The sequence below is a fragment of the Lithobates pipiens genome, unplaced genomic scaffold, assembly GCF_037356315.1.
Source record: "Lithobates pipiens isolate NorthernLeopardFrog02 unplaced genomic scaffold, aLitPip1_a1.2 Scaffold_19, whole genome shotgun sequence".
Classification (NCBI taxonomy): Eukaryota; Metazoa; Chordata; class Amphibia; order Anura; family Ranidae; genus Lithobates; species Lithobates pipiens.
The window spans coordinates 223,588,874-223,607,162 of record NW_027507764.1 but is presented as its reverse complement, the minus strand read 5'-3'; the positions used below and the strand labels follow the sequence as shown (position 1 = coordinate 223,607,162).

Genomic DNA, 18,289 nt, shown 5'->3' with positions numbered 1-18,289 from the left:
GAAGGAGTCCCTCTTGTGCCCTTTTTTGGGGTGTTTCTACCCCACCCCTCTTCTGACTATAGCCCGATGCACAAATGCAGAGGTACTACCAGAAGAAACTGCATCCACTGCTTGAGCAATAGTCCAGCAACTGCCACTGCTATTAACGCTCAGCCTGATGCTTTCAGTAAATGTGTTAAAGGAAATACCTGCGTCACCAAGCCTCTTACATGCCCCTTTTTTCTCGTGTACCCCAGATAGCTGCAGCCAGCAAAAATTGACCTTTTAAAACATACTCCCGCTCTGCATGTTGCCATCCGCCAATGCCACGCTAAGTCCCGCCGGCTCTGTCACTTCACACCCCCCTCTCTCTTCAAACAAGCATCTTTCCCACGCGGGCCCCCAATCCGACATGAACACCGTGTTTGGTGGGAATGGGGGGTGTCGAGGAGGAGACCTGGTTAAAAAAACAAAACAAAAAAAAACGCTGTGCCAGGGCGGTGAAAATGGAGCGGCATCGCCAATCGTTGCGGCTTCCCCCTATCCAGGGAGAGGCGGAGAACTTTGTCCAGGTGGGGAATTTTTTTGGAAGAAAATCCCCTCCCCCAATCTTAACATCTTTCTTCCATATCAGTGTATTGGCTGCATCAGGCAGCAACCCCAAAAGACATTTGATATTGTGTAAAAAGTGAGTGACGTGTCCAATAAGTCTGTATATTTTGGCAGCTCCATATCAAATGATAGAAGGTGCCTGGAATGGCCAAACACCCGGTATATAACAGGTTAAATGTGCGTTGAATTTTGGTCATTCTTAGCGGGGTTAAATAAGCTGTGTGTATAATATACAGTGTCAGCCTGATAATTTAGGGGATACAGTCTTGACTCCTAGTATTTCATCCCAGTCTGCATCTTCAATTGGTCCTACGGCTTGTTCCCATGCGATTTTGGGTGATTGCTATCCTGCTTTTTAGTCTGAGTGTGGAATAGAGGTTAGATACGAGTTTAGAGGGTCCTTCACCTAAGACTATATTCACTACCGGAGGGGGTTCCATTTCTATCTCTATATTTGGCAACTGTGACATTATTGCATTTGTGAGTTGTAGGTATTTAAATGTTAGATGTAAATGTTAGATGATGCGGGAGTTTGTATTCCTCTTTTAGTGTTTGCAATGGTTTTAACTGAGAGTTTGATAATATTTGGTGTAGGAATATTATTCCATGCAGGGCCCAATTTTTCAAGTCTGGTATCAATTCTAGTTCAGGCATTTGGCTGTTATGTCTGGTGGTGCAATAGTATTCTTGTGCTGTATCAAAAAGTTTTTTTTGTTTGTTTGCTTCGCTCTAAGAATAGCTTGGAGCGGTGTATAGGCTGGGTGTTTAGGTTTGTCACATCCAGGGATCTATATCGCTGCAGTTCAGTAGAAATGAAGTGATATATGTGAGAGCTGAGATGCTAAATAGTCTTGTAGACCTGGAAGGGAGACACTTCCAATATCTGTGAGATTCTTTAGAATGTGCCAGGTTGATTTATGCCTACTGTTCCCCCATACAAATGAGTTTAGAATGCCTTTCATTTTCTTGAAGACCTTTAAGGGGATGTTAAAAGGGAGTGTGCCAAAAAAAAAAAAAAGAGGATATCTCTGGCGTGGGAATTGATTTGAAAGCCAGCCATTCACAAAATATTTTTGCTTTGGGTGTCTGATACAGAAGTTGTACCCATTTTATAAACTGTGGGCCAAATCTGTAGTTATGCAGGCATTCCCAGAGGTATAGCCATTCTACTGAATCAAAGGCTTTGACCCTATCTAGTGTCACTACCACTCTGGTCACGGAGTTGTCATGTTTCGCCTGAATGTTCATATATAATCTTTTAATATTCATGGCCGTATTCTTCCCAGGCATAAAGCCTGTTTGATCCTGATGGATCAAAATATAACTATATTCAGTCTGGAGGCAAGTAGTTTAGCTAGTATTTTGAGATCTACTGGGAGTAGTGATATGGGTATGTAGGATTCAGGGTATTGGGGGTATTTTGCTTGTTTAGGAAGTACTATGATTTGGGCCTCCTGCATAGATGAGGGGAGGGTATTTAGGTCAAAAATGGACTGGTAGAGGGTCTTAAGCTTAGGGACCAGTAAGTCTGAGTATGTTGCATAGAATTCCAGTGGTAAACCGTCCATCCCTGGTGCCTTAGATTTGGCTAGTTGGGCAATTGCATCAGTGATGTCCTGTGTAGTTATGGGTGCCTCTAGTTGTTTCATTTGTGTAACCAAGCGAGTCTGAAGTTTAACGTTGTTAAAGTTTTCAGAGGTGGAGGTGTGAGTTATAGGTAGTTTCTAGTTCCTGCAGCTGATCTGATGACAGTAGTATAAGCCTAGAGGTCTGTTTACATCTATTTATTCTGGTAGGAATAATCCTGGGAACATGCATTTTAGATTTGTCCTATTGTGAGTTTAGTTGAGATCGAGGTCGTGAGTCCTGTCCAAGAAGAATTGCATCTCTCTTACCACGGAATCATGATCCATGAGTGTTGACAGTCAGTAGGGGTTAAGTCTCCATACTTGTGCGGGAGGTGCAATTCGTAGGGATGCCATCATCCAGCAAGGCAGATGGCCTGACAGAGCCCTGGGTGTAAACCCTGAGCCTGTAACCATAGGCAAAAAGGCTTTGGAGATCAATATAAAATCTATTCTAGACATAGTGTTATGACTGGTGGAATGGCACATACAGTACATGCTCTTATTGTGGGGTTGTAATGTCTCCAGACTTCGGTCAGTGTGCGCCTGGGTCTGCGGTGGCTCTCAGTCTCCGGTCACTGTGTATCGGTCGGTCTAATGAGGGATTCGTTGTATTAAAGTCCCCCATCCACACCACCGTGGTGTTATGTAACGGGGTTTTGTGAGAGAATACATATATTATATATATATATATATATATATATATATATATATATATATATATATATATATATATATATATATATATATATATATATATATATATATATATATATATATATATATCTCTATATCTCTATCTCTATTAGTATAGTAATCCCTTTGGATAGATTTGCTGTGGTATGCCCATCCTATCCAGGGGCGTTTTAATGCAGTTTGTAAGTGGCCAGTAATATGGGTCTCTACCAGTACCATAACGTCTGCTTTCTGTGCTTTTAACTGCTTTAGCCCCAGAAGAAATTACCCCATTCCTAAGCAGAGCACTTTTTTTTGCGATTTGGCATTGCGTTGCTTTAACTGACAATTGCATGGGCCTGCGACGTGGCTCCCAAACAAAATTAATCTCCTTTTTTCCCCCCACAAATAGAGCTTTCTTTTGGTGCTATATGAGCATCTCTATGGGTTTTATTTTTTGCACTATAAACAAAAAAATAGTGACAATTTTGAAAAAACACATTATTTTTTACTTTTTGCTATAATAAATATCCCCAAAAAATATTTAAAAAAACGTTTTTTTCCTCAGTTTAGGCTTAAAACGTAGTCTATATATTTTTGGTAACAAAAAAAAAAAAAAAATGCAATAAGCATTTATTGATTGGTTTGCAAAAAGGTTATAGTCTACAAAATAGGGGACAGTTGTATGGCATTTTTTTTTTTTTACTAGTAATGGCGGCGATCAGCGATTTTATGGTGACTGCGACATTATGGCGGGCGCATCGGACAATTTTGACACATTTTTTGGGACCATTGGCATTAATACAGTGATGAATGCTAAAAAAATTGCATTAATTACTGTAAAAATGTCACTAGCAGTAAAGGGGTTAACCACTAGATGGTGCTGTAGGGGTTAAGAGTGTCCTAGGGAGTGATTCTAACTGTGGTGGGGAGGGGCTGTGTGGCACGACACTGCTCAGCACTCCTGATTACAGGGAGAGCTGATCAGTAACAGTGTCACTAGGCAGGATGGGGAGATGCGTGTTTACATTAGCACCTCCCCATTCTTCCTCACCGTGACACAATCGCGGGTATCCCCGCGGACATCGGGTTCGTGGGACCCACGATCACTGAGCTCCTGGGAGGGCGCGCATGAGCCGCCTCTTAAAGGGCAACGTACAGGTACGTTAATCTGCCTTACGTGCCCTTCTGCCGCAATATATCTGCAGTGCGCTTAATGTTATCTCTCAGACCCTGTAAGTTCCATGGTAAGAATTTAATTGTAGTCATGGCACCTGTGGATGTTTGTCATAGATAGAGACCAGCAGAGCATCGCCCATACAATAAAATAATGTCAGCAACATCACACTTACATTCAAATACAGCAAATATCTATGTGCCTTTTTGCATATATTCCTTAATATATGTACCTGTTCACAACGGTGAAAATTATCCCAATGCTCCGATCCGATGATGGAGCATTTTCCTTCTTGCCCAGCTCCTCACTGTCCCAACTTGGTGGAAGCATTGACCAATCATTCAGCCTAACAAGCTGGAGCTATATTTCTTGGAGCAGTGAATCCAGTATGAAGTAGTGCAATAATGAGTGAAGGGGGCGATTTTTCACTGTGAATCGCATTGTAGGTGCACAGGCGAAGTCCGATGCTTTTGAGACTTCGTCTGTGCGAGACTCTTGCTGCAAGGATAAGGGGTCCTTATCATGCATGTATGATGTGGGCAGTCAGTCAATCTCTCTGTAGTTGAAAGAGGGTGTTATATTTCAGCATGAAAAGGGGTAGGAGAGACATCACTATTCGTATGGATTTGGAGCAAGATTACTTGGTGATGTTCCGCCCCCCCCCCAAGTGCTTTATGTGGGAGGAGATGTCCTCAGTCCCATCCAGGATATTTAGTCCTTAAGGGGACAAGGTGCAGGACCTGTATAGGAGAGCTCCAAGTATCATTACTGTTCCAACAGTCAGTTTATACGGACATGTCCTCACTGGTCAAGCCCTGCCACAGGGTCCTCAAAAAAAAAAACTGTTCTGCCATCTTCCTTCACTCTAAATCTGTCTGGGAATAGCATAACATATTTAAGGTGCAACACCGGCAGGCGCCATTTAACATTTGGAATTGAGATCTTTCGCTGGACTTCATTAGAGAACTCAGGGAACACTGCCACATGTCCATTGCCCATTTAAATGTTGCCTTGTTCCCTGGTCAGTCTTAGCCCTTGTACACACGGTAGGAAATTCCGACGGAAAATGTCCGATCAGACCGTGTTGTCGGATAATCCGACCGCGTGTGGGCTCCATCTGACTTTGTCCGACCAACAAAGTTTGAGAGCTGGATATAAAATGTTCCGACAACACGATCCGATCGGAGTAGAGAATTCCGATCGGACAAAGTGCCACGCATGCTCAGATCAAATTATGAGACCAAAGCTAGCCGCAACGTAGTCCCGTCGTAACGAACAAACGTCATCACGTTCTGAAAGATCAGATTTTCCGACAACTTTGTCCTACCGTGTGTATGCAACACCAGTTTCGGCCAAAATCCGTCGGAAAAAAATACGACAGATTTTGTTGTTGGAATGTCCGAGTGTGTGTACAAGGGCTTAGAATGGTATCCCCGTCTTTAAAATTAAGGAACTTTGCAAAAAAAGTGTGGGGGGGGGGGGCGGGGGCTCCTGCTCGTGGGGGCTTCGTCGGAATGTGGTGTGACCTCCCTGCCGAAAGTTTTAATCAGGAGGGATTTTAGGTACTTAGCCGGGTTGTTGCCTTCAATTTTCTCCGGAAGCCCGGTGAACCAGAGGTTGCAAATTCTCCATATCGACCTGATGGGCATGTAGTTGGTGCAGCTGCCATTGTAAATCCTCTGCGGTGTGCTTCAGGGGGTGCAATATGTCTTCCGACTCTCCAATGTGGGTCTCTGCCTCTGTGACCCCGTCTTTGGCTTTGGATAAGTCTTGGCGTAGTAAAGATATATCTATTTTTACCTTGTCAATTATCTTGATGAGTGTCCCTTGTAGAGTGGCTATGGCCTTCAATACTTAAGCGGTGTCTGCATGTTGTTGCTCCGCCACTGAGCACATGTCGGTGCCATCTTAGGACTGCTTTTCTTTCTCCTGATGGCGATATTTCGCTAGTTTATCTGTGACATCTGTGACAACCATGGTCCTTTTAGGTGGATACATGGTCCCTAGCTGTGCCCGGGTTCTATTTGTGTCTGAGCAGTAAGTATTTCAGGCTGGTTTTCTTCCAAGATATTAGTTAGGAGTTCATAAGAAACTTAAAAATTCCTTAGAATCTCCACTTACCTTTCCAGCCGTAGGGATTTCTGTGGTAAAACCAACAGACCCAATCTTCACCCTTCACGATGGGCTCAGTTTTAAAAAACCTTCAGGAACCAGGGCCCCTTTTTATCAGGGGAGCCACACTCCTGGACCCATAAAAGACCCCACCAGAAAAACCTTATGGCTGGAAAAACAAGAGTACTGGATCCCGGGTGCAGCTCTCTAAAAAGAGAAGTGTTACGGGCTAGACCTGGTTATTCCGCCTAGAGCTGGGCGATTTGCTCAAAAAAATAAATAAAATCGATTCATGATTCAAATCGAGGTTTATTTTTTTGGATGGAAACTGCGCCGGTCCTGTGGAGCTGCGAGCAGGAGTTTTAGGCTTCAGCCTAGTCCGCGGCATCCGGCAGATTTGGCCAGAGCCTTGCCCAAAAAATTCTGCCCGCAGCACCTCAGGACCGGCGCGGCGTCAGCGTTGGTCCTAGTGAAAAAAAAAAAAAAATCAAAAAATTGATTTGCTGAAATTTTGAATCAATTTGACCTCTCAACTCGATTCAAGATTTAAATCAAGTTTTTTCCCCAGCCGTAGTCAGCACATCTTACAAAGTAGGTGAATTCCTGTAGTTCAGCATTAAAATATGTATTCAGGTTTAAACAAGCACTTAAAAAAAAATACTTCATTTGTGAAGTCATCCAAGATAGCAATAAAAAAATTAAAATAAAAAATTCACTGAATGATAAATGGAGTAATAAATTATTACACTTACCCAAGATGCAAAATTTGTGACATAGCAACAATGGCATGCTGATATTTATCAAGTGCTTGCACGTAGTGACCAGCTTTAAAAAACTCATTCCCTTTGGTTTTCAGGTCATTTGCAAGCGATAAGTACTCCTGCCTGCCAAAAAAGAAAGGAAAAATATACTTAAAGAGAATTAAATTAAAAATAAATAAAATCAATTCAAGTTTATAATTTCCAGCAAAGAGAATTTTTTTTTTTTTTTTAATAAAGGTCAGCATAAAATGCTGCATATGATTATTACATACTCACTCACCACTACCAAGTGTCATTCTTTGTAATAATTATGCCCAGTTAGGTTTCCCCCTTAACCATTTTACTGCCAGGTCCATACTGCGTATGGACCTACAGCACTGCTTCCAGCTGCCTAGGTCCGTACATATGGACTGGATTCCTCCTCCTACTATAAGCTCATGGTCACTTCAGTGACCATAAACTTATAGCAGAATTGTTCATACTCTGCTGAACAATCCTATAACTTTGATCAGCGGATTACAATCTGCTTATCAGTTATTCAGCTGAAACATGAACCCCCTCCCCCCTCATCATGCCATTGCTTCCCTGGCCCCAGCCTCTCCACCTTCCGCCAATCCCCCCCCCCCCTCTTCTTTTGTATATCATTTATCCCCCTTCTCCCCCCCCAGCACTGGTTTCGTCCCTCACACCTGATATGACCCCCCCCCCCCCTTACAAACCCGATCCCCTGCAGCTAGGCTCAGAATTCTGAGAGAGAGAGAGAGAGAGAGAGAGAGAGAGAGAGAGAGAAAAAAAAAAAAAAAAGGGGGGGGGGGGGGTGGTGGTAAGGAAGATCGAGAGGGGGTGAGGAGAAGGGGAGGAGAGGGTAGGGTATGAGGGTGGTAGTCCAAGGTTTGCTGTGTGCAGTATCTTCTGCGATGTTTTAGAATTCAAGTGGCAAACATTGCTATTCTTTCAGCTGAGTATATGAACATAGTCCAGGGTGTCCATGCCTTAGAGAGTGTTGTTCTTGTTTGTTTTGCGCTGCAAGAACAAGATCCTCCAGTCTCCTAATCTCCTCCACTCTGCGTAGCCACAACCCTATAGTTGGAGGTAAGCTTTGCTTCCACAGTAATGGAATGCAGGATTTAGCTGCATTAAATAAATGTCATACTATCAACTTTATATTTCCATATTGGGATTGTAGTGGCATGTAACAGAATGAAAGCTGGATCATCACTGATCAGATAATCCGTGAATTTTTTAGTAAACGTTCGAACTGTCGTCCAGAAATGTTTAAGTAGAGGGTAAGGCCAGAAGAAATTTTCCCATTTTTGTATGAACGTCAGATCGGGTTGTTCTGGGGGGGAATGGAGTAGAGCATATGTTTTAGATAACACCCGGGGTAGGTCTCCCCCATCTCTGCAATATTCTTCAAAAGTCGTCAGGTCTCGTTTAAATTGTGTTGGGTTGGGGATTGAGTGTAAGAAATGGTGTAGTCTTAATGCATCCTAAAAAGGCAGCTGGAATTGACCATTGTCATCAGTAAGAGCTCAGATGGAGGGCCAGTTATTATCCACTAGGAAGTGTGAGGCGATAGCTCTGTCAGTTAATACGAGTGTCTCGTATCTTGTTTGTTTCAGGCTGGGGGCAAAGGCATACCACCGTTTAACCCATTAAACATCCCCACCATGAGGACCTAGAAGTGGTAAGAAGGTTTGGTAGTACTGTAGGGTAAATCCATCCGGTCCCAGAGCTTTACCTGGTTTCATCCCTCCCATTGCTCGTTGTAGTTCCTCGAGTGTGATGGGGTCCTCTAATTCTGCTTTAACCTCCATTGGTAGTTGGGGAATCTGGGATACTGACAGGTATTCTTGTATCGTTGCTATGTTTGGTGGTCTATTTGGGAGGTTATACAGGGATGTATAGTAGTCCCTGAATTATTTTGCTATCCGAGTTGGTGTAGTCTTGTGTCCTGACAGGCCTATAATTTGGGGAATGTACGCGTTAAGTCGGTGATTCCTAACTGCTTTGGCTAATAGTTTCCCTCATTTCCCGATTCATAGGACACTTTTCGGCAAATTTGCAATGCTGCTTTGGCTCTATAATGTAGCAAGTCGACCATTTTTTTTTCTAAGGGGCAGCAGATCTGTTTCTAGGAGGGCAGATGGTGTTAATTTATGTTTTGATTCTATATCGTGGATCTTTTGAAGGAGTTCATTTAATAGTTGTTCTTTCTCTTTTAATGCGTGCGCTGTGTCTAAGGAACACTCCTCTTATCACGGTTTTGTGCGCCTCCCATAAAGTGCCCGGGTCACAGTAGCCAGTGTCATTTGTTTGGAAGTAGTGTTGTATTTCGGTCTGAATGTCTGTAATGACTGCTGGTGTTTGTAAGAGGCTTTTGTTTAGTCTCCAAAATCTAGAACTGGTGGTCACAGAGGACGACAAGCAATAGCGCATGGTGATAGGAGCATGATCCGACCACGTGATATTGCCTATCTCAACGTTGTTGACCACTTCTAGCTGGCTATGGGGGATAAAAAAGTAGTGATGCACCGAAATTTCGGCCGCCGAAACATATCGGCCGAAAATGCCCTTTTCGGCAATTTGCCGAAAGAGAAAAACGGCCGATAATGGAGCCGAAAATGGGGCGTGGCCTGGGTGGGGGCTGGGCTCCGCCCCCGCCCCTGGTGACGCCCATCATAGCGCAGGAGAGCCACCTCCGCCGCCTTTTTGATAACAGCGCCGGGAACATCACAGTTTTCATTTCAATTGCTGTGTGTTCCCGGCCGTGCGCCGTCACACGCAGCCCCTCCCCCTTGTCCGGGCACTTAGATAGACAGATCATCCGCAGGATTGGACGGATGATCTGTCACACAGTGCACAGGCTGGCTGCAAAATGGCACACTGGCTGCAATGGGGACACACTGGCTGCAATGGGGACACACTGGCTGCAATGGGGACACACTGGCTGCAATGGGGGATGCCTCCTGTACCACGTCCTCTGTCTCTGACCATCTCCTGTACCATGTCCCCAGTCTGACCATCTTCGGTACCACGTCCCCAGTCTCTGACCATCTCCTGTACCGTGTCCCCAGTCTGACCATCTCCTGTACCGTGTCCCCAGTCTCTGACCATCTCCTGTACCGTGTCCCCAGTCTCTGACCATCTCCTGTACCGTGTCCCCAGTCTCTGACCATCTCCTGTACCGTGTCCCCAGTCTCTGACCATCTCCTGTACCGTGTCCCCAGTCTCTGACCATCTCCTGTACCGTGTCCCCAGTCTCTGACCACCTCCTGTACCGTGTCCCCAGTCTCTGACCACCTCCTGTACCGTGTCCCCAGTCTCTGACCACCTCCTGTACCGTGTCTCCAGTCTCTGACCACCTCCTGTACCATGCATGCAGTCTCTGACCACCTCCTGTACCATGCATGCAGTCTCTGACCACCTCCTGTACCATGCATGCAGTCTCTGACCACCTCCTGTACCATGCATGCAGTCTCTGACCACCTCCTGTACCATGCATGCAGTCTCTGACCACCTCCTGTACCATGCATGCAGTCTCTGACCACCTCCTGTACCATGTCCCCAGTCTCTGACCATCTCCTGTACCATGTCCCCAGTCTCTGACCACCTCCTGTACCATGTCCCCAGTCTCTGACCACCTCCTGTACCATGTCCCCAGTCTCTGACCATCTCCTGTACCATGTCCCCAGTCTCTGACCACCTCCTGTACCATGTCCCCAGTCTCTGACCACCTCCTGTACCATGTCCCCAGTCTCTGACCACCTCCTGTACCATGTCCCCAGTCTCTGACCACCTCCTGTATAAAAATATTTTTTAAAAACAGTCATTTTCGGTATCGGTGCCGTTTCGGTATCGGTTTCGGTTTTCGGCCTAGTGTATTTTTCATTTTCGGTATCGGTTTCGGCACCAAAAAACCCATTCGGTGCATCCCTATAAAAAAGTAGTCTATTCTTGAATATACTTTGTGCGGAGCTGAGAAAAAAGTATAGTCTCGTTTCCCTGAATGATGTAGTCTCCAAACATCTATCAGTTGGGTGTCATGAAAGTCTCGTATTAAGCCTTTGTGTGCGCCCGTGCGTATGGATGAAGTATTGGAGAATGTGTCAACCACGGGGGCAAGGTGTACATTTATATCCCCTCCCCCCCACCCCCCCAAAATTAGCTGTCCTTGCTTGAATTACGTTAGTAAATTCAATAGAGTGGATGAAGGCGTCCTGTCGATCATTAGGGGCATAAACAGTGGCTAGTGTCATCTTCGTGCCTCTTAGCGATCCTTTAACAAACATATCTACCCTCTGGGTCTACGAGCGTGTCACTACATATCCATGGCACTGTCCCTGATATCAGTATAGATACTCCTTTTGACTTGGTAAATACGTTAGTAGTGTGATGTGTGTGGGAAGTATCAGTTTTTGAGATAGGTCGGCTTGTCTGACCTGAAGTGAGTCTCCTGGATAAATGCTACATCAACATGAGCGCTCTTAAGGTCATTTAACCGTATACGGTGCTTTTCGGGTATGTTCAGCCCCTTCGCGTTTAATGAATAGATGCTGATAGAGTCCATTGTCTCCCAAGTCCACCGGGGTCAGGAAAGGGGAAGTGGGGTGAGGGAGGGAGGAGGGAGGGAGGGGAAGTGGGTTGAGGGAGGGAGGAGGAAGGGTAAATGGGGTGGGTTGGGTTATACAAATCTCAATAGAATTATAGAGAGGAAGAAAAAGAGAAAGAAAAGGCTGGGTAGACCGTCAGAGTGACGGATGACGGACAGTGGAAACCTCCTGTCCGCAAGATAAGTGCAAAGAAATCACTTCACAAAGAAGCACTGCCTGGTACTAACCAAGAGCTGTGCTTTGACCTACTGGGGAAGAGGTAAGAGATGACCGGGGGGGTTCCCCGCGCCCTTCCCACCCACTCCAGCCTGGTAACGTTGTCCAGGTGTCAACCCTAAATATACATATATAAAACAGTAACAGAATCAACAAGCAGAACAAAATGTACATTAAATGGAGCAGGATATAACATCTGTATTAGATTTTTCAATTTGTTATGTATGCCCCATTATCGCTTCCACCTTTAGTGTCTTCTAACCTGAGTGGCTGTGATGTGTGTCTTGTCCCGTAGTGTACATAGCAGGAGTAAGTATGGAAAACAATTTATAAGGAACTCAGTCACCTAAGGTCTGGGATTATGTGCCCATAATCCCATTGATTTGTAATTCCTGTAGGGGGGGGACCAAAGGATAGTAAACAACCCATAGAAATTTAGTGTGCAGATGTTAATGCAAATAGACCTAGCTATCAGCATGGAGTCTCCTTATTGGTCGCAGTGACTTCTTATCCTCCACTATTGGAGTCTCTGTGTTCTCCCAGAGGGGGTGTCTGGAGAGGCCGGGGAGGCAGCCAAATATAGCGGAATAGGAGGGGTGGGAATGACGGAAGTCAGTCACTTCCGCCTAACCACCCGCGAGCCACAGACACCCCCCACCTCATCAGCCCCCCAAGTGCATCCGGTAAGACTCAGCACCTCACTGTATAACATTATGAGCAGCTGAACAAGGGATGGAAGTCTGCATTCTCAATTTGTAAGCCATGTCCCTGTCCCCATCCCCTGTGGGTGTCAGCATACATTACAGGTAGCCAGGCATGCTAAAAGCCGGATTTGGAGGGCCGTTCCACCGGAGTGATCTCAGTAGGAGGCAACACGGGGGGAGGCGAAAACTCATCTGCAGGGAGTCCATCCATTGTGGGAGGGAAAAGTGGCAGTCGAGGGGGAGGTCATGAGCTGCTAATGAGCTGGTGTAACCGGCAAGAAAGTAAGTATCAGGGGAGGGTTCCCCCAGCTTACCACACTGGCGATATCATTCAGTCCTCTCTTGGTGCATCTGCTGAGGTGTAGCGAGATCTGTGCCGGTTCCTATATGGCAGTGATGTTTAACCTTGGCACCCCAGTTGTTTTGGAACTACATTTCCCACGATGCTCAACTACACTGCTGAGTACATGAGAATCATGGGAAATGTAGTTCCAAAACATCTGGGGTGCCAAGGTTCGCCATCACTGCTATATGGTCTCAGTGAGCGGGCTCTCCTCAGATTGGATGGTCCAGTGCGTGGGGTGAAGCATTGAAGCGTTTGGAGCCAATCAGGCACTTCAATAGGGTCAATTGGCATAAATGTGAACAGGGCAGGGAGGTCCATAGGAGTCCAGAGGATGAACGATTGCTGGTCTTTCTTAAAAGTCACCGAGATGGAAAAACCCCATCTATATGTAATTCCAGCTTGCCTCGCAGCCTCTAGTACCGGCTTCAGGAGAGCCCTCCTCTGTAATGTTGCCCTGGACAGATCTAGCATAATTCGTATTACCGCTCCATCGAATTCAATGTCCCCTTTCTCCCACGCTGACCGCAGTATTAGTGTATTCGACAGATGATGTCTCTCGGTCTGTTTGGGTCAGTTGAGCGAGGGGCTAAGGCTCTATGGATCCGGTCAAAAGACAGGCTTTGTGGGTATAGTTCCCCCATCACATCCCTAAAGATCGCCTTGGTGGATTCCACCAGGTCCTCCGTCCCGGTGGCTTCTGGAAGACCCCTCAGACACAGATTGTTACACCTGCTGAGGTCTTCTGCCTCCTCCAATTGGAGCTGTTGTGTGCGGATCAGGTCGGCTTGGATGGTGTGTGATACCTCAATCGCCGATATCCGACGCTCGAGTGCATGCACTGGCGATTGACCAGAGTCCATGCGGTCCATTAACAACTGCAGATCTTGTCACACCCCAGCTATCTCCTGGCGGTGTAACACCTCTACTCTGCTCACTACATCCTCAAGGTCTGCCCTGAGTTGGAGGGATTGTAAGAGCGCGCTCAGTTCTGTGTCAGCTCTCAGGGTAATTGCCTCCTAAGTAAGACTGTAAGAGTCCCCGAGTTTCCAAATGGAACATTGCCAGGATAGTGTAGTCTGTGTTTGGGGTGGTCGTTAGCGGTACCTGTGTACAGGCGACTTGCGGCTGGTTTCCTCTCTGGGGATCTAGCCTTGTGGCTTCCACCATCTTGGCGAGGCTCCAAGGTTATTAGTAAGGAAACTCTGGATGTCTCCGCTCATGTGTGGTTTAGGGGATGCCCACTTGTGATGTTTGCCCCTCCGCTTTCCAGCAGAGTACATGCCGGGTATATCGAGTGAATATCCACTTCTTTAAGGCTGGTAAGGGACGGGTCAGGCCGGGAGCTCCTCAGACACGCGTCCTCACTCGATCATGTCCAGACCACACCCCCAGTAAATTATTTTTATGTACCTTTAATTTTCACCATTTCACAAAACAGTGCAATTTAACCACTTTCAGACCGGACCATTTTGCTGGTCAATGACCAGAGGTCTTTTTACAATTTGGCACTGCGCTGCTTTAACTGGTAATTGCGCGGTCATGCAATGTTGTACCCAAACAAAATTTGCGTCCTTTTTTTCCCACAAATAGAGCTTTCTTTTAAAGGTATTTGACTGACTCTGCGATTTTTATTTTTTGCGATATAAACGTAAAAAGACCGCAAATTTTGAAAAAAAATGATATTTTCTACTTTTTGTTATTAGAAAAATCCAATAAACTCAATTTTAGTCATACATTTAGGCCAAAATGTATTCAGCCACATGTCTTTAGTAAAAAAAAGTCAATAACTGTATATTTATTGGTTTGCGCAAAAGTTGTCACATCTACAAACTAAGGTACGTTTTCTGGAATTTACGCAGCTTTTAGTTTATGACTGCCTATCTCATTTCTTGAGGTGCTAAAATGGCAGGGCAGTACAAAACCCCCCCAAATGACCCCATTTTGGAAAGTAGACCCCCTAAGGAAATTGATAAGAGGCATGTTGAGCCCATTGAATATTTTATTTTTTTGCCTCAAGCGATTGAATAATGACACACATTGATTTTTTACACAAAGTTGTCACTAAATGATATATTGCTTACACATGCTATGGGCATATGTGAAATGACACCCCAAAATAAATTCTGCTGCTTCTCCTGAGTACGGGGATACCACATATGTGGGACTTTTTGGGAGCCTAGCTGCGTACGGGGCCCCGAAAACCAAGCACCGCCTTCAGGCTTTCTAAGGGCGTAAACTTTTGATTTCACTTCTCACTACCTATTACAGTTTTGAAGGCCATAAAATGCCAAGATGGCACAAAACCCCCACAAATGACCCCATTTTAGAAAGTAGACACCCCAAGCTATTTGCTGAGAGGCATGTTGAGTCCATGGAATATTTTATATTTTGTCACAAGTTGCAGGAAAATTACAAACTTTTTTTTTTTTTTCACAAAGTTGTCACTAAATTATATATTGCTCACACACATGCTATGGGCATATGTGAAATGACACCCCAAAATAAATTCTGCTGCTTCTCCTGAGTACGGGGATACCACATATGTGGGACTTTTTGGGAGCCTAGCCGCGTACGGGGCCCCAAAAACCAAGCACCGCCTTCAGGCTTTCTAAGGGCGTTACAGTTTTGAAGGCCATAAAATGCCAAGATGGCACAAACCCCCCCCCAAATGACCCCATTTTGGAAAGTAGACACCCCTAAATTTAGGGGTACACTAGTGAGACTAGGTAATAAATGGCGGGTGCCCTGAAACTATAAAAAAATAACTAACCAACCAGCGTCACCTGTAACAGTTATATGGTGATCACTGGTGAAAGGGTTAACTAGGGGGCAATCAGGGGGCTTTATGCGGTAGTATATGGGGGTCCCTGGCGCTATAAAAAGCTGCGGCGAACCTAAATACCTACCTGCCTAACTAGCGTCACCTGTGACACTAATACAGCGATCAGAAAAACGATCGCTTATTAGGCTGGGTTCACACTGGAGCGATGCAGGAACGCCACGAATCCGCGGCGGGTTCCCGCATCGCATGCCTCCCGGCGGCAGTTCACACTGCCCTATGCGAACTGCTGGGAGTGTCAGTGAAATGTTAATGACACCCCCAGATCAGTTCGCATATCGCAGTGCAATCTGCAAACTCGGATCGCATGGTGTGAACACCCATGCGATCCGATTCTGCTGCGGACCAAAAAAAGGGTCCCGTGCGAATTTGCGGCGGGTGCGGCGCGAATTCAGCCATACAATCTGTATGGCTGACCTCGAATCGCACAGAGATCGGATGTGATTTGCACTGCAGTGCGGTGCGAATCACATCCGTTCTCATAAACCGCTGCAATGTGAACCCAGCCTTAGTGACACTGGCGACGGGGGGTGATCACGGGGTTAAACCTTTATTGGGGGGGTTAGGGGGGTACCTTAGAACTAAAGGGGGCTAACCCTAACTGCCCTAACAGTTATTACAGTCACAAATGACACCAATGCAAAAAATAAAAAATAAATGCAATTGGTGTCACTGTGACTGGGGGGGCAGGGGTAATTGGGGGGGTGATCGGGGGGTGTGAGTGTGCCTGGCATGTTCTACTGTGTAGTGTCGTGTTGGTGCAACTCACCGATCCTCTCTCCTCGGTGCCGGAACGAAAAATACAGACACGGAGGAGAGATTACATCACTTCCTCTCCTGTAATGTAAACACAGGCAGAGGAAGTGATGTCACGGAGCATTTCCATTAGTCGGGAGCGATCGCGAGGGGGTGGCCATGAATGAATGACCGCCCCCTCATCCCGGATCGCTCCCGAACGAAAACCGACCGCTGCAGGCACCGGGGGGGGGCCCGATCGGGCCCCCCACCCGCGGGAAGGCAGGGACGTATATATACGCCCATATGCCTGCCCGTGCCATTCTGTCGACGTATATCGTCGTGCGGCGGTCGGCAAGTGGTTAAAAATGTACAAATATTTTCTATTTTTTAACTCAATACAGTTTTAACTTTATATTTAGTAGGAATGTTATGAATTCACCAAGAATGATTTTAGTGTATTTTTAGCAGAAATATTGATTTGATCAACATTTGCGCAAATATTGCGGCGCCTTAAAAATCAACAGCACCTTCTATTTATTCTACTGGCCATGTGCTTTCAGAAAATATATGGTTTGGGGAATCTTTAACAAACTGAAAACTTTAAGTGAAAAAGGAAAACTTCCCGATTTTTTGAGAAATTTTAGCATACGTACAATTTTCACCATTTCTCAAAAAGGCGCAATTTAAAATTTACAAAGGATTTGTTACATATTAACTCAACACAGGTTTAGCTTTTATATTTATAAGGAACTTAGGAATTTTGTAAAATTTGCTGTGAGGAATTTATATTATACAAGGCCACGCTTAGAGTAAACAAAATGGTTGCTGCCTCCCCTAAACCTAAAAATCCCCAGAGGAGACTAAAGATATAAAATGTTGTATAAAAAAATGGGGTAAGTGGCGCTACCTCAAAGTGTACTTACAGATCGAGTTTCCTTAGGAGACGCTCCCTCCAGTGACGGCTCTCCCAAACGGTCCTCTCAACCATTAAAGAAGGAGAAATAAAGGAAGGTGGGGGGAGGAGGAAGAAAAGGAGAAAAATGGGAGTAGCTAATCGCTAGTGAATCCCCCAAACACCAAAGGACATACCTCAATATCCCCTACTAAAAAGGATCCTACTACCCCTGTAGGGATCCTTGAGGGGGAGCACGTAAGTCACTGGAATCTCATCTCAAGCACTAGTCACCTTTTTTCATTTATTTTTTCTGTATATAAACTTTTTTGCACTTTAGTTTGATATAATTGATATATGGACATTTGGCTTTTTTTATATATACATATATATTTTTTTATCACATAGTTTCACAACGCTGTTGGAGTCACAGTAATCAGTATTACTTCACTCATCTTTTATGTGTTATTTATAATTATATTTAAATTTATAATTGGGCACGATTTAGTTATGTATGCATAGTATGGTATTCGTTATGTGTAATGTGTGTTTAACATAGGGATTTAAGTGCTGCCAGTATAAGTGGCTGACATATCAGCTTACTCTTATCGTGTGTATCGCATATATGGTTCTTGGAAATTGGGTATTATAGGCTTCAGCATACATCATTACACGAGCGGTTGTTTGCACTTAGGTTTTTACTTTGCAAGTTTGTGCACTATTTGAGCACACCAACATATTTTGGCACTTTTAGTCTATTAACACATTCTTTTAGTAGGGGATATTGAGGTATGTCCTTTGGTGTTTGGGGGATTCACTAGAGATTAGCTACTCCCATTCTTCTCCTTTTCCTCCTCCTCCTCCTCCTCCTCCTCCTCCTCCTCCCCCACCTTCCTTTATTTCTCCTTTTTTAATGGTTGAGAGGACCTTTGGGAGTGCCATCACTGGAGGGAGCTCCTAAGGAAACTACCTAAAATTTGCTGTGCGTGTATCTGCTAAA

General features: G+C 45.1%; 1 protein-coding gene across 4 annotated transcripts in view; it reads right to left on the bottom strand.

Moving 5' to 3' along the window:
• TRANK1 (tetratricopeptide repeat and ankyrin repeat containing 1) overlaps nucleotides 1–18,289 on the bottom strand; it is a 389,483-nt gene that overhangs the window by 332,382 nt on the left and 38,812 nt on the right. For all 4 annotated transcript variants that reach the window (XM_077491750.1, XM_077491748.1, XM_077491751.1 and 1 more), the window contains one exon: nucleotides 6,933–7,064. In XM_077491750.1, the coding sequence (XP_077347876.1) occupies nucleotides 6,933–7,064 (132 nt within the window). The remainder of the gene's footprint in view (nucleotides 1–6,932; nucleotides 7,065–18,289) is intronic.